Source organism: Triticum dicoccoides, chromosome 7B (genome assembly GCF_002162155.2).
Source record: "Triticum dicoccoides isolate Atlit2015 ecotype Zavitan chromosome 7B, WEW_v2.0, whole genome shotgun sequence".
Lineage (NCBI taxonomy): Eukaryota > Viridiplantae > Streptophyta > Magnoliopsida > Poales > Poaceae > Triticum > Triticum dicoccoides.
The window spans coordinates 550,474,973-550,489,752 of NC_041393.1; the positions used below are offsets into that span (position 1 = coordinate 550,474,973).

The 14,780-nt window shown below is 45.3% G+C and overlaps 2 protein-coding genes across 2 annotated transcripts in view; one reads left to right on the forward strand and one right to left on the reverse strand.

Annotated features, from left to right (window-relative positions):
- Window positions 1-10,268, reverse strand: part of LOC119337509 — a 20,586-nt gene extending 10,318 nt beyond the window's left edge. Inside the window, exons 1-2 of the mRNA XM_037609674.1 lie at window positions 9,977-10,268; window positions 9,699-9,873 (exon numbers count right to left, since the gene is read on the reverse strand). Coding sequence (XP_037465571.1) covers window positions 9,751-9,873; window positions 9,977-10,087 — 234 coding nt within the window. The 5' untranslated portion in view covers window positions 10,088-10,268 and the 3' untranslated portion in view covers window positions 9,699-9,750. The remainder of the gene's footprint in view (window positions 1-9,698; window positions 9,874-9,976) is intronic.
- A 143-nt stretch (window positions 10,269-10,411) lies between these two features.
- LOC119337508 (protein N-terminal asparagine amidohydrolase-like) lies at window positions 10,412-14,061 on the forward strand. The gene is made up of 9 exons (XM_037609672.1): window positions 10,412-10,558; window positions 10,648-10,821; window positions 11,326-11,390; window positions 11,525-11,618; window positions 11,708-11,746; window positions 11,896-12,081; window positions 12,488-12,666; window positions 13,551-13,670; window positions 13,865-14,061. Exons 1-9 carry the CDS (start codon window positions 10,514-10,516, stop codon window positions 13,971-13,973), a joined length of 1,011 nt encoding a protein of 336 aa, XP_037465569.1. The 5' UTR covers window positions 10,412-10,513; the 3' UTR covers window positions 13,974-14,061.
- Window positions 14,062-14,780: the final 719 nt, after the last annotated feature.

The window sequence follows — 14,780 nt, forward strand, 5'->3', positions numbered from 1 at the left end:
CTCCTCCCCGTTCGGTCCGGCTCCGGCGACCCCCTTTCCTCCCTGTCCCCTCGATCCTCTTCATATAATTTTTTTTCATATAATTTTTTTTCATATGCATATGTTGAAAAGAAAAATGTATGTATGTATATGTATGTATGTATATGTATGTATGTATGTTCATATGAAAGAAAAATGTATGTATGTATATCTGTTTATATGTCTTTTTTTAAAAAAATTTGTTTTTTGCATTTTTATAAAAATGTATATATGTTCTCTGTGTGTATATATGTTTTATGTTCATAGATTTTTATTTGAACATTATTTAGAAAAAACAAGCAATACAAGAAGAAGAAAAAGAATGAGAGGAAAAAGGAAAAAAGAAGAGGAAGAAAGGAGAAGAAGAGGGGATAGGAAGAAGAGGAGAAATAAATAAGAAGAAGAAAAAAGAAGAAAAAGAAGAGGAGAAGAAGAAAAGAATAGAGGAGAAGAAGAAAAAATAGAAAAATTCTATTTTTTTTTCTATTTTTTCTTCTTCTCCTCTATTCTTTTCTTCTTCTCCTCTTTTTTTTTCTTCTTTTTTTTCTTCTTCTTCTTCCTTCTTCCTTCTTCCTCTTTTCTTCCTTTTCCTTATTTTCCTTTCTCGAGGGATAAGAAGAAAAGAAGAGGAGAAGAAGAAAGAAAGGAATAGAGGAGAAAGAAGAAACTTTGACACGAGGGGGGGTACCGATACCCCCTCCCCAATAACATTATTTTCCCATGTATATGTATGTTGCGTCGTTGTCGATATAACGAGGGTGTCGAGGATCGCCGAGGGGTCGAGGGTCGGGGGTCGTTAAGGGGTCAAGGGTCGAAGGTTTCAGGGTCGAGGGTTCCTATAGTGTCAAAGTATTGAAGAAATCCAATAGCTTGTGGGCGTCGATGCCCACGTGATGCCCACGTCACTTGTGGGACATAGATGTACTGTTCAACGCCGACCCCCTCCCGATAGCTTCAACACGTGGGGGGGGTTGATATTACCCCCTCCTAGCTTGAAGCGTTCTCGAGGCCACCCCCTAACCCTTGAAGCGTTGTCGAGGCCACCCCAAACCCTAGACGAATCCTTATTGTGATTAGCTAGCTAGTTCTACGTTTGCCACTAATATATCCATATCTGTCATGTTTGAATAATAATTGCCATGTTGTAAATATTTGTAGAAACTATGGACACCCCCCGAGACGAAGCACAAGAAGCATTGTTGAGGGACATAATCGCAGAAGGAAGTGATGCCCTCTCGATGTTTCTCAACGACAACGATGGTCTGGAAGGAAAGGGTGAAGAAGCAGCTGGCCCTCTCCTCATTGATTTACATGGCTCCGATGACCCAATGCCGGTGCAAGAAGGAGAGGGTGAAGAAGTAGACCGTGAGGACGGCTCCGGTGATCACCAAACCGAGTCCGGCCAGGTATATATATTAGTTAAGCCTGTGCTGACTAGCTAATTGATGCATTCATTGTTTGATATGTACACATATTAATTAACTCTCGTCTTTGTTCTTTTTTCTAGCCCTCCGGATCGAGCACAACTTCGGTAAAGAGACGAGGCCCGAAGAAAAAGTTGAGCTCGGATGAAAAGTTTGAGATCATACAAATCGCGCGCGACGGCCAACCGATTGAACCCTACCGGACAAATAAGGCATTTGTTGCTCAGTGTGGGGTTCTGGTTAGGGACAAGATCCCGATCAGCAACCAGCAATGGTATAAGCCTAAGAACGAAGACCCTGAGGTGTCTTATGTCAATGAGATGCAGAAAGAGAATCTTTGGACTGAGCTAAAGTCAAATTTCACCCTACCGCCGGAGGATGATCCGGAGAAGCCAGTTATAGAGCCATTAATCAAGTCTTTTGCTCTGAGGAAGATGGCAGACCTATTCAGGAATTGGAAGAAAGACCTCAATAGGTATGTCGAAAAAAATGAGACACCAGAATTCATTGGCAAATATGAGAAGATCAGAGATGACTGGCCCGCATTTGTGGCCCACAAGACATCGAAAAAGAGTAAAAGAATGTCGGCGACAAACAAGAAAAATGCTGAGAAGAAGAAGCTTCACCATCGCACGGGGTCAGATGGCTACCTCGTAGCCCAGCCTAAGTGGGCCAAGGCTGAGAATGATCTGCTTGATAAAGGGATCGAACCAAAGACAATGAACTGGCCAGAACGTTGCCGGACTTGGTTCTTTGGGGTCGGCGGATCCTTGGACCCTATAACAGGGAAGTGCATTTGGACGGAGGAACAATTGGACATACCAGTCAAGAAGCTTCAGCAATATATCGAAGCAGCGCAGCAAGGGACGTTCGTTCCAGACAGGGAGAAGGACGAGCTCACAATGGCCCTCGGCAATCCTGAGCACCCTGGACGGACACGAGGCACGCCAGGCTCCGTTTCGTGGAAGGCTGGATTTCCGGACGCAGGGGGTTACAAAACCCACGAGAGGAGGAAGAAACTGGAGCAGAGCCAACTGCAGTCGCTGCACGAAAGGGTAATGGGGCTAGAGGAACGAGAAGCAGATCGCAGCAAACGACCTGCCGAATCTTCCCCCGAAGCTACCCCGCCATCTCAGCGGAAAAGCAGCGTGGCTTCCACCGAGCTGCTTCAGTCAGAGCATGCCTTGACGGCTCCTGCCAGCTATCCCGTGGATGCTATCACGGATGCTGAAAATTGCCACCTTATGGCGCAATGGAGCAATTTGAAGGTCAAGGCGGCTGGCTCTGTTTATCCTACTAAACCCGACTCAACTTTTCACTGCCGGCCGATTCCAGAAGGATATGCTAAGGTGATGGTCGATGAAATAACGGAGGGATTTGAGGACCTCCGGCTTGACCACCCTACCGATGAAGGGGAGTATCGGCTGGGTTCTGCTCTGAAGACTCCATGCCTATGGCGGAAGGATCTCATCAATCTTCCGAACTGGACGCCTCCGCCTCCTCCTCCTCCTCCGGCGAGTCAGGGCACTCCGCCTCCTCCACCGGCGAGTGACGATCAGGGCACTCGGCCCGCTCCTTCTCCGGCGCGTGGCGGCACTCCGCCTCCTTCTTCGCCTGCGCCGGCGCGCCCGAGCAGCCAGCCTCCTCCTTCTCCGCCTCGTCAGCAAGGGCGGAAGAGACCCGCCGCCGCTCCGGCTTCTACGGCGCGTCGCAGTCCTTCTCCTCCACCCCGTAAGCAAGGAAAGAAGACATCCGCTCCGTCTACTCTGTCGGCATCTAGCAGTACAGCCAAAGGCGGGAGGAGATACAGATTCGGTCCTTCTCTGAAGACTCCAGAGAAGTTACCGTACGAGAGGAGCGAGGAGGAAAACGCGAAGATCGCGCAGACCGAAGTGGATGACTGGTTTCAAGGGTTGAAAGCAAAGAGACATCCACCTCCGGAGGAGAAGGTAGATCCGGTGAAAGGGAAGCGCACTCTGGCTGCCCTGACAAAACCACCCAAGTCTCCGCCGAAAGGCAACTATGAGCGCATTATTGGAAAGGCATTTGCCGAAGCGGAGAGGTCGGGAAGTACTAAAAGTGATCAAAGGATGAAAGAACGACGAGCTGGGAAACAAATTGCCCAGCTCGGCGAACAAGCGAAGCAATTGTACCCCCCGCTCAAGGTGCCTGCTAGCGACATCGTCGATCCGAGGATGGTGCCCGGTTATGGCAATCCTGCAAACTACCTGCCCGACGATGTACATTATGATATCATGGAGGTGCAGATACAAAGATACGAGTACGGGAAGCCTCTCGTCAAAGATGAAAGTTCTCTATCAATGATGATGCGAAGATTGCATGATTGGTACATGAAAACCTGCAAAGAGTCTGAGGGGAGGAATACTTTGTATATGAGAGTTAAAAAGGAGCATGACCTCCTTGGAATTGAACTGTTGCCTATTCCATTTGAGGAGTTCTATCAGTTTTTCAATAAATTGGCCATCGATAAAGCAACGGTCACCTCCTACTGTTTGTAAGTAGTACTACTTCCGTCATTAAGTCTCTCTATATAACTCAGCCCTTTCATTTGCATGTATTTATAATTATCCTCACTATATTATGCAGATTGAAGATCGCCGAATTGAAGAAAAGACAACTGGGAGATATTGGGTTCATTAACACGTATCTCATAGATGCAACTGAGGTTCAATATCGTGCCCAAGAAACCGAGGCCAACTTGCTACGATCGTTGGAAATAAATGAACACAAAGATATAATACTCTTTCCTTACAACTTCAAGTGAGTGTTACTGTCTTGTGGCATATTCGGTTTCCTTATTAGTCCAGGTTATAGTAATGTAATATTGATGAGTTATGCATGTGTGCGCAGCTACCACTATATTCTCCTAGAGATTAAGCTTGAGAAGGGAGTAGTAACTGTCTTAGACTCCAAGCGAAAAGATCCCAAGGAGTATGCGGACATGACTGAAATGCTCGAGAAGTAAGTTAAATCGATCATTATCCACCATATCAGCAACTTAATTTGTTCATTTCTGATATCACGTAATTGTTTTCTTTGTATGGCAGGGCTTGGAGAAAATTCACCAAAAAAGCTCCGGGACTACCGAAGAAGCTGCAATTTAGGCACCCGAAAGTAAGTACTGTATAGTAGCATATTCCAGGCATCTCCTAGTGATTCAAGCGCTAGTTTCATCAATACCATTTAGCATGCTTGCTAATTATCAGTTTGATTGACCTCTATTTCTTGTAAAGTGGTTGTGGCAGGAACAAGGAAATGATTTTTGTGGATACTACATTTGCGAGTCCATCCGCCACACGACCTGTGAGCGGGGCTACTCCGACAAACAATATGAAGTGCGTAAATAACAATATTCACAATTTTATTTTATTACCATCATTTGTGTTGAGTTTCATTCATTCATATATATATATATATATGTATTGACCCCCTTCTTAAAATTAGATGTTTCGGATGCGGGATGAACTCCTAGCACCAGATCGCATGCGAGCAATTCAAGAGGAATTGGCGGCATTCTTTCTTGACCACGTGATCGCTGAAGACGGAGAATACTATGTAGACCACGCGTCCGTATTTTAGGAGATTATATATTTGTAAAAGATAATCATTGTATATATGTAGCCGGTAGTGTCGGATAGATATACGAGAACTTGTTTGTTCGACCAATCTCTCGGAGAAGGAGAGGTGGTCGATATCACTTCTCTCTGTATGCATATATGTTCATGACGATCTTCTGTTTGCTTACTAGCTAGCTAGCGTGTCTAGCTAGTCCTCTCTATACGTATGTATGTATGGTACGTAGCGTCGACCAAGCACGAACAAAAGAGAGGACATTTCTCTCTATTAATTAGCTAGCTATAGCACAATATATGAAACACCTAAATTAACCCCCCAAAACCCCCAACCCAACCCCCCTTTCAAAAAAAAACAAAAACCACAGCCACATAAACGCTGACGCGTGGATGCCTATTGGTCCCGATTGGTGCCACCAACCGGGACCAAAGGCCCTCCTGCCTGGGCTCAGGGGACAGGCCACGTGGAGGCCCTTCTGTCCCGGTTCTGGATTGAACCGGGACTAAAGGGGGGAGGCATTAGTACCGACCCTTTAGTCCCGGTTCACCAACCGGGACTAAAGGCCCTTACCAACCGGGACAATAGGCCCTTTTTCTACTAGTGTGTGCAAACCTTTTGGTATTCCTCTTGGGGGTTTTTATTGTCAGTCGATAGAGTTCTTTTCTGAGAACTATTTTTCATCAAAACCTTCTATGAAAACTTCAACAATGTGAAAGATTGTAGTCTTTAGGGTGCTTCCGTTAGCAATTTAATGTTAGAAGTGTGCTGGTGCTCTACTAGGTGCCAAGTTGGACTTCTGTAGTTCTGTTATATGCTTTTGGATACAATCCAACACTGCAGAGTACTATGTTGCATCTACAATACCCAATCATTTCATTTTTCAATTATCTGGCACTTCACAGCATTGCCAGTTTTTTCTCACATGTTGGACAACAAATAAACTTCAGAAAAAAAGAGCACTACTTATTAAAAAATCAGTTCAACTTCTTTTGTCTACATATTATGCATTGGGAACTGAAAGTGCAGGAACCAGGAACTGCAGGTGTGCATCGTCTTCAACAGCTCGAACCCACATATAGGTTAACCAAGCCTCCTTTTCTTGAATGGAGATACAATACATGACTGAAAAGCCAGACACATACACATTACTACTTGTTCACCAAGAAAAAGCTTCTGTAGTTTGATTATATGTCTCTGTGTTACATTACATCCCAGGTTCTTGTCCTGCCAATAGATGGATACCTGAATTTCCCTATCTACTTAATTAACAGCCCACTCTTTCAAATGAACTGCCGGCATGCATGAAGCACATATACCACATCTTGTTGCAAATGTGTTCTTAATTGTATGTGTTCACAACTTCCAACAAATCAAACATTTTCATATGTTCTTCAGATAACAAATTGGATGTCGTAACAAAGCACTTTAGGGCACTACTCCGCGGCCTCCACTTACAGGGCACAATTTTTGGGCTTGGTCCTCTCCCCCATGGACCAAATGGTCTGGAAGGCTTGGGCCCCACCAAAAGTAAAATTCTTTGCTTGGCTCGCGCTTCAGGATAGGATCTGGACTGCTGACAGATTGGAGAAGCGAGGATGGCCTAACTGTGGCCCCTGCCCCTTGTGCCGACGAGTGCAGGAATGTGGCCCTCATCTTTTCTTCAGATGCCGCTTCACTCTCAGGCTTTGGAACATGGCTATTCAGAAATTTCGCATCCACGACATAGACACGTCCACATGGCACCTGTTTGACTCCGTTCATGCCTGGTGGGCGAGCACATGCACCACGGGCACCACCGACAGAAAAGCAAAGCATCGATTACCATGCTAGTGTCATGGGTCATCTGGAATGAGCGCAACGCAAGAGTGTTCAGGCAAAAGAGCGCACCTCCGCAAATCTTGCTCAGCATCATTGAAGACGAGGCAAACCTTTGGATCAAAGCTGGGACAAAGAAACTAGGGTCTTTTTTAATGCGAGAATAATTGTCATGCCGTAACTTGGGTGTGTGTTGTAACAAACTCTCTCTCCTCCTTATTTAATATATGAGGCAAATCTTTTGCCTCCGTTTAAAAAAAACACTTTAGAAACCTGTCATCTTTTGTGTTACTCAAAATATGTTTGTACTTTGTAGTTCCGTCATTACATTCCACGAAGTGCTATTGCGAGGCAGCTGACAGCTTGACAGCTTGAGATAACCTTTGTAGGTTAACCCCAGCATGATTACCGTACCTCTGGCGACATTTAAAAACAAATTCAGTTCCTATGGTCAACCTGAAGGGAATTCGGAAAATTTTCAGTTCTCCACACGATCTATTGCACCACACAAGTTAAAATTCTTAACTTCAACAATTCACTTATTTTTACAAGTTGGATCCAAAAGGGTTCCGTCCTTGATGCATTTCAATTGGTTGGCATCCCTTGTCTTCCTCTCTTGGATCTTGGCCATCTTATAGATTCTCTGTCATCTTCCTCGTGTTCAAACGCTGGTATAGTTCCTCGTATGCTTGATCCCTTGCTTCACTCACAACTCACTTTGCGATCTACTTTGCCACCTTGTACTTCTTTCTATTGTCTGCACTCCTTCTCTATGTTGCTTGCACTCCTATTCAGGTGTCGACTTGACTTCTGGTGAAGGACGAGGAGATCAAGAATAGATGGTGAGAGTACTTCAACAAACTGTTCAATGGAGAGAATGAGAGCTCTGCCATTGAGCTGGACGACTCCTTTGATGATACAAACAAATGATTTGTGTGATAAATCCAGGAGTCTAAGGTCAAGGAGGCTATAGAAAGGATGAAAGGGGTCAAGGCAATGGACCCTGATTGTATCCCCATTGAGGCGCGGAGATGCCTTGGTGACACAACGATAGTATAGCTAACTAAGTTTTCAAACTCATTTCTGTCAAACAAGATGCCCAAATAATGGAGGCGGAGTATATTAGTACCAATCTTCAAGAATAGGAGGGGGGTGTATTCAAAGTTGTACTAATTGTTGTGGAATTAAGTGATGAGCCATACAATGAAGCTATGGGAGAGAGTCACTAAACACAGCTTAAGAAGAATGACAAGCATGGCAATTAATCAGTTTGATTTCGTGCCTGGGAGGTCGACTATGGAAGCTATTTTCTTGGTAGACAACTTATGAAGAGATACAGGGAGCAAAGAAGGACCTGCATATGGTGTTCATCGACTTGGACAAGGCCTACGATAAGATACCACAAAATGTCATTTGACGGGCCTTCGAGAAGCACAAAGTCACAACAAAGTACATTACCCTAATCAAGGACATGTACAATAATGTTGTGACAAGTGTTCGAACAAGCAATGGCGACATTCATGACTTTGCAATTAAAATAGGCCTACACCAAGGGTCAGCTTTAAGCCTTTATCTTTTTGCTTTGGTGACGGATGAGCTCACGAGGGGTATACAAGGAGATATCCCATGGTGTATGCTCTTTGCAGAGGATGTGGTGCTAGTCGACGATGTCGGACGGGGGTTGATGGCAGGTGCTACCTTAGAAGGACACCTTTTGATATTTCGGGTCCATGTTGCAAAGGATGGTGATATCGATGAAGATGTGAGTCATCGGATCAAAGTCGGATGGATGAAGTGGCGCCAAGCTTCTAGAGTCCTCTGGGACAAGAGAGTGCCACAAAAGCTAAAAGAGTTCTATAGGAGGGTGATTCGACCTGCGATGTTGTATGGCGCAGAATATTGGCCAACTAAAAGGCGACATGTCTAACAGTTAGGTTTAGCAAAGATGCGCATATTGAGATGGATATGTGGCCAAAGAAGAAAGGATCAGGTTCGGAATGATTATATATGTGCGAGTTGGGATAGCACCAATTGAAGAGAAGCTGAGATGGTTTGGGCATACACAATGCAGGCCTCCAAAAGCACCGGTGCATAGCGAAAGATTAACTGTGTTGATAATGTCAAGAGAGCCACAGTAGACCAAACTTGACATGGGAGGAGTCCATAAAGCCTGAAGGACTGGAATGTCACCAAAGAACTAGACACGGACAGGGGAGCGTGGAAGTTAGCCATCCACTTGCCAGAACCATGACTAGGTTTCGAGATCTTATGGGTTTCAACTCTAGCCTACAAGAACTTGTTTGGGACTGAAAGGCTTTATTGGTGTAGGTGTTGCTGGATCTAAAAGGGTCCTAAACTTCAGCCTACCAATGGTCCTGACATATCCCTAGAATATTGATGTCTCAATCATACCAATTGCCAAAGCTTTCAGCACTGCCAACAATAACCAAATTAGTTGATTTGCTAGGTGCCTAATCCTCCAGTGGTAATGGCATTGCCGACACTAGTGGTTGCCAAACTTATTAACGAGCCTCCACGGCTTGTTCCACATTGCATAACTTGAAACCGAAAGAATTGAATCCCTGGGCTCGCTGCGACAACAATGATACCAGTGGCATAGCTGGATGCTCGAAAGGCATAAACGCATTTTACATTTGGTTTTCGGCTGGATCAGGTAACCACAGGCAAATTGGAGTGCTAAAGCTTAAACCCGGAGAGCCCAAGGAACTAACAGGCAATATAAACAGCTCTGAATTTTGGCATCAGGCTCCGAAATTTATGATGCAGTTCATACCACACAAGTACACATCTACTCAAAGAGGCATGGTAGCTACAAGTAGTACTCACCAAACAGCTCGGGAAGGCGAGCCTGAGCATGAGGATGAGAGTTGAGAGGAAATCACGAGTCCGGCAAGACCTGCGCCTGGTCCTCGCGGCGCCCCTCGTCCTGGAGCTGCTGCGCCTCCTTCTCCTTGGCGAGCGTGTGCGCCTCGTACCTCCGCAGCCTCTCCTCCATCCTCACCTGCGGGCGCGGCGCACGACAAAGAAAAGCGGGGGTGAGCGCCGCGGCTTCGACCAAATGGTCCACAGATCGCGGTAGGTTGGTGGGACGGGAATCGGCGTACCTTGTAGGAGGTCTCGATGCGGTGCATGACGTAGAAGCCGAGGCCGCCGCCGAGGATGGTGCCGGCCATGATCCGCACGTACGCCCACCGGCGCGACCCGGGCGGCGCCATTTCTCACTGACCTTGCTACGCCGACGCCGACGCCGACGCCGCCGCCACCCGTAGAGGTGGAGGGCCGTCCAGAGGTGGATGGGGCGTCCGGTTCGACGGAGATGGGGTGTCCGGAGCAGAGGAAGAGGAGGGGAGGGGGGATCGGGAGGACGGCGACTTGGGATGCGGCGGAAGCGGTGGAGTGGAAGTGTACTGTGTAGCGACGGCTGATGGTTGGGCTGAAACGACGGCTGCTTCCGGCCCATGGACTTGTGCTGGACCAGGATCCGCGATGATAGGTCGTCGTGGGCCTCTTCCGTGGACGGGTAAGGGTCGCAGCTGGACGGCAGCACATAAAAAAAAGAGGTGTGGCCGGCCATTTCCTTGGTCGGCTCCGCGACCTCTGCTTCGCTCGGTCACTCGCTCCCACCAACTCCGACGGCGATAATGCTCCTGGTCGACGGCGAGCCCGTCCCCTGCTCCTCCCCCGAGGTGCGTACGGCACGCTCATGCGGTTATACGTGGACGCTTGCTCTCTTTCTCCTCTTTGTGACGATCCTATCGGCTCCCGGTTCCTGCAGGGGAGCAGCGGGAGGGAGCTCGTGGCGGCGCTCATGGGGAACCCCGGGCTGCGCGCCGTGTCCGAGCGGCTCAGGGCCACGCCGGAGAAGCGGGTCCCGTCGGGGCCGGAGGGGGCCAGGCACGTGTACGTGTTCCAGCGGGAGTACGCCACGGTCGATCCGGCGCGCGTCGAGGTGCGTTGTGCTCAGGTCTTCGATCGAGCAGGGATTGGGGATCCTTGGTCCGATCCGCGTCGTTTGAATCAGTTGAGCGGTTGCATGTTTTGCTGCCTCAGAGACGACTTTTCGTTTCCCATGGTGGAAATCGTACCTGTGTTGCCTCCTGGTAAATGGGGATTGGGCAGGCACTCCTGGAGTTCACTTTGGTAGTTTATAGATGTGCGATCACTTTATTCAAGTTATACTATTTGTTTGGATTGGTGTATGATCATTAGAGGGCTATTGGATTGTTATTCTGAATGCCAACATGTAGAATTTCCAATTTTACATGTACACCTGATTGCCTGATTAGTTTTGTGTTCGTGTCCCTGATAAACTGGCATCCTGTTAAAGCACATCATTACTTTCTGCTACATTTCTCTCACTTTGCCTTAATTCCTAGGGTGATTAAAGCATAGTTATGCGTAGACCGTTCAAATAGTGTGATTGGTGAATTGATCAGTTCTTTTGCACCTGTAGTTAGTGGGCACAGATGAGATGACTACATGTGTGGGTGTTGCAATTCGCAACAACAAGACTGGAATGTAAGTGAAAAAGAAGCGAGCGTTTTATCTGATCCTGTAAGACTTTGGTTTCTTGTGAAACTCAAAACTCATGTATTTTCCCAACTCACAATAACATTTGCTGATTCATCCGATCTTCCATTAATTGATTTCAGGACTTCCATTAGCCATATGGACTTTCCAAAGATTGTAGAAGGAGGGTTCAAACAGATGCTAGAATTACTTGGTGATGACGACGAACCATTTGATGTTGGTCTCTTCTCCTGTATTTCCCCCTCAAAATATACAATAAGCAGTTAAGCACCCTTGGGAATGTTCTCACTAGCATTTGCTTACAGGTTCACCTGATTGGTGGCTTCGATGATGCTTCTACAAAGGTTGAATTCAAAACTTTTTGGGTGGTTAAATTTCTTTTAGATTTCTTGACCCTGCGCAAGCGGGAGCTACGTGCACCGGGCTGCCCTTATTTTCTTGATTGACACAATATACATGAGGAAGCATCCAATTACCATAATTCGCCCCGCAGGTAGTCTATTCTTCTGGAGGAAAGCACAGCATACAGGAAGGGTACTCCCATCCACTTTGTTGCAAGATAGTTGAAGTGCTGCATAAATCCCAGCAACGGTTCCACCTCCGGTCTTTCTGTGTCCTTGGGATCAACACTATGACTGATTCTTATGGGAATGCGCGACCCATAGTTGGTGGATTTGTGGTAAGGGATATCCTCTCCCCTGAATCTACTAAAGTGTCAATTAGTAGTTTTTGGTGCCAATGAACACCACATTTGTAAAATAGAACATTGTAAGCTGTGGAACAAGGAACGTTTGAAGGTTAATCTAAAAGAAGAAGGAAAAAAGAAAGAGGAAAATTCTATTTTGTCTGCATCTCAGACTAACATTTCATTTACTCCCTCCGATCCGAATTAATTGACGCAGCCTCTATACAATGTAAAATGGACGTTGTATAGAGGCTGTGTCAATTAATTCGGATCAGAGGGAGTAGTTAGTCTGTGTAAACTGGAATTATCCCCGCATGTAACAGTTATTTAAATTGTTGATTGAAACATACCCCAGTTCATAGTAAGTTTTCTTAGAAGCAAACACTCCTGCTATCTTCAGATGCAAACATCATCTGGAGTTGTTACTCCTGCAAGCTTTGACATCACTTCAAGGTGTCCTGATGAAATAGTCAGAAGAATTCGTGTGAGTGTTTCTTCTTATGATCCAAATTGGCGAGGAAAGTTGCTGGAGACTTACGACACACACGCTGATATTTTCCAGATTGCCCCTGCCTGCTGGTCCGTCTCTTATATTCCCATCCATTTCATTATGTATTGTACGTAATAAATTGAAGATGTTTGTAGCTACATATTCAGCCTCTTTGTGCTTAACTATTGACCTTCTGTTCCTGAACATTGTTAATCTATGGACACATGGACGGAGTTGGCACTGTAGCATCTGGGTCAACTGATCCAATAAAATTTTGCAAAACCTTTAGTAAATTATTGCTATCAAAGACCAATTACTGTTGAATTCATGTAGTATATCATGATGAGCCCATTGAGTGTTTTGGCTAGCTTCGGCCCTGTATGGACATAGGCACTAAATGACATCACACAGGTTGCTTTTTGGTTCAGTCTGATCTTCAAAATTCCCATACGTGAAGTAACTACCAATTGGAAAGAAGTGATGGAGGTTTTCATTATGCAATAGGACAACTTTAAATTGTTGCCTGACTTGTTGTCATCGTGTATGTTTAATGCCACCTATGCATGAAATGCTGTACAGCGGTTTTGCCACTTTTTATTCATCAGCGAATTGCACCATGTGTATGAAACCATTCATGGGCAGGCCACGTTTGCCCAAGATTCGACCCACTATCATATTCTAACACCCAATAAAATTTATAATTGTTTGCAGAAAATAAACAAATAAAATCATATTTTTATGCTTCGATCCTGGCCCAGCTTCCATCATGAACACCTCTAACAGGGACAAAAATGATTTTTCTTCCTTCTGGCTATTTTAATAATGGCCCTTTTGTTCTCATGCATGTAAACTCTTGCATGATAGTTCGAGAAATATTAAGAGCATTACGAGTGTAAGTACTTGTGCCTCTTTACTTTGCTAGTTAACTAACTGTTCCTGTGTGATATACCCATCTCTTGTCCTGCTTGTATAGGATGCCAGATTGGGCAGAAATGGCATCCTCACTTAACCAGCTTTCAGACTCTGAAGTCCTGCTTCAATGCTCCACCTCTCCAGCTGCAGAACCACCTCATTTTGTGGAAACTGAGAGAAGGTGTGTGTTCCTTCTATCCTACAAATTGGAAACTGTATTGCATGAACCATTTCTATCATGTGTGTGTGCAATCTTTCTGTTTATCCAGGTATAACTCATGATTAGCTAAGATGACCTTCATGAATGAAATAATGGCATCTTTCCAATAGAGATTGCTATATGGTTTATTCTTGCTTTGTACTTTCTTGTTGTAGGATATGGAAATACTTGATCGAGAACCCAGACTGGGAAGACATATTTCCAAAGTACAAGCCCCGGGTCTTCCATTGGACCAATGATGGAAGGTGGTCAAGGCACTCTTAGCATTATCTTTTTCCTGTCTTGTCATCCATTGGTGCTTACAAGCGGAACGGTGACAGATTATGGTCACACCAGCACTTATACGATCCCAGTCATTTCCTCCATTTCCATACGCCTTTCATCTTCAGTTATCTCATGCATTAGCCACGGGTGATTCAGGATTATTTGGTTCTTCCGTAAAAGTATGCTGAGAAACCGGTCTGAAGTTGATGCATTAAGCACGGTTTGTGTGTTGTGTGGTAGATTCATTGTTGGTTCATACCTAACCTCTGAAATTTGATTTGGTCGGTTAAATGTTTGCATGCAACTTACCTGTTGTGGTCAGAGGCGTTGTGTACACTAAGGATGGGTCGGGTGATTTTATTCGGGGTTGTTTGCAATGTTGTGTCTGGAAATATATTTACTGTAGCTTGGTCGCTGTGTTCTGCTCGAAAGATTCAATGGTTGTTTGGTTTCATGCCCATCATGACGCCCCACTAAACAGATCCTAACATCTTTAAATTTTATAGTTTTTGGTTCCTTTTTTAGCTAACTTTCATCCAAAACCTGAGCATCGAATTTGGACACTACTTGGAAATGTGTTGTCCATTTACTAGCGTGTGTGGTGTGATTTGAATGGTGCTAGTCCCTCCAGTCTTGTACTAGTCAAACTTTAAACCTTTTTCCCCATTAATATTTTGATATGTGAAAATCATATGCTTGGATTTGTACCAGAAAATACTAATGCAAAATAACGATTTTATGGTTGTTGTATTACCTCCGTCCTAAATTATTTGTCTTAGATTTGTCTAGACACAGGTGTATTTATAA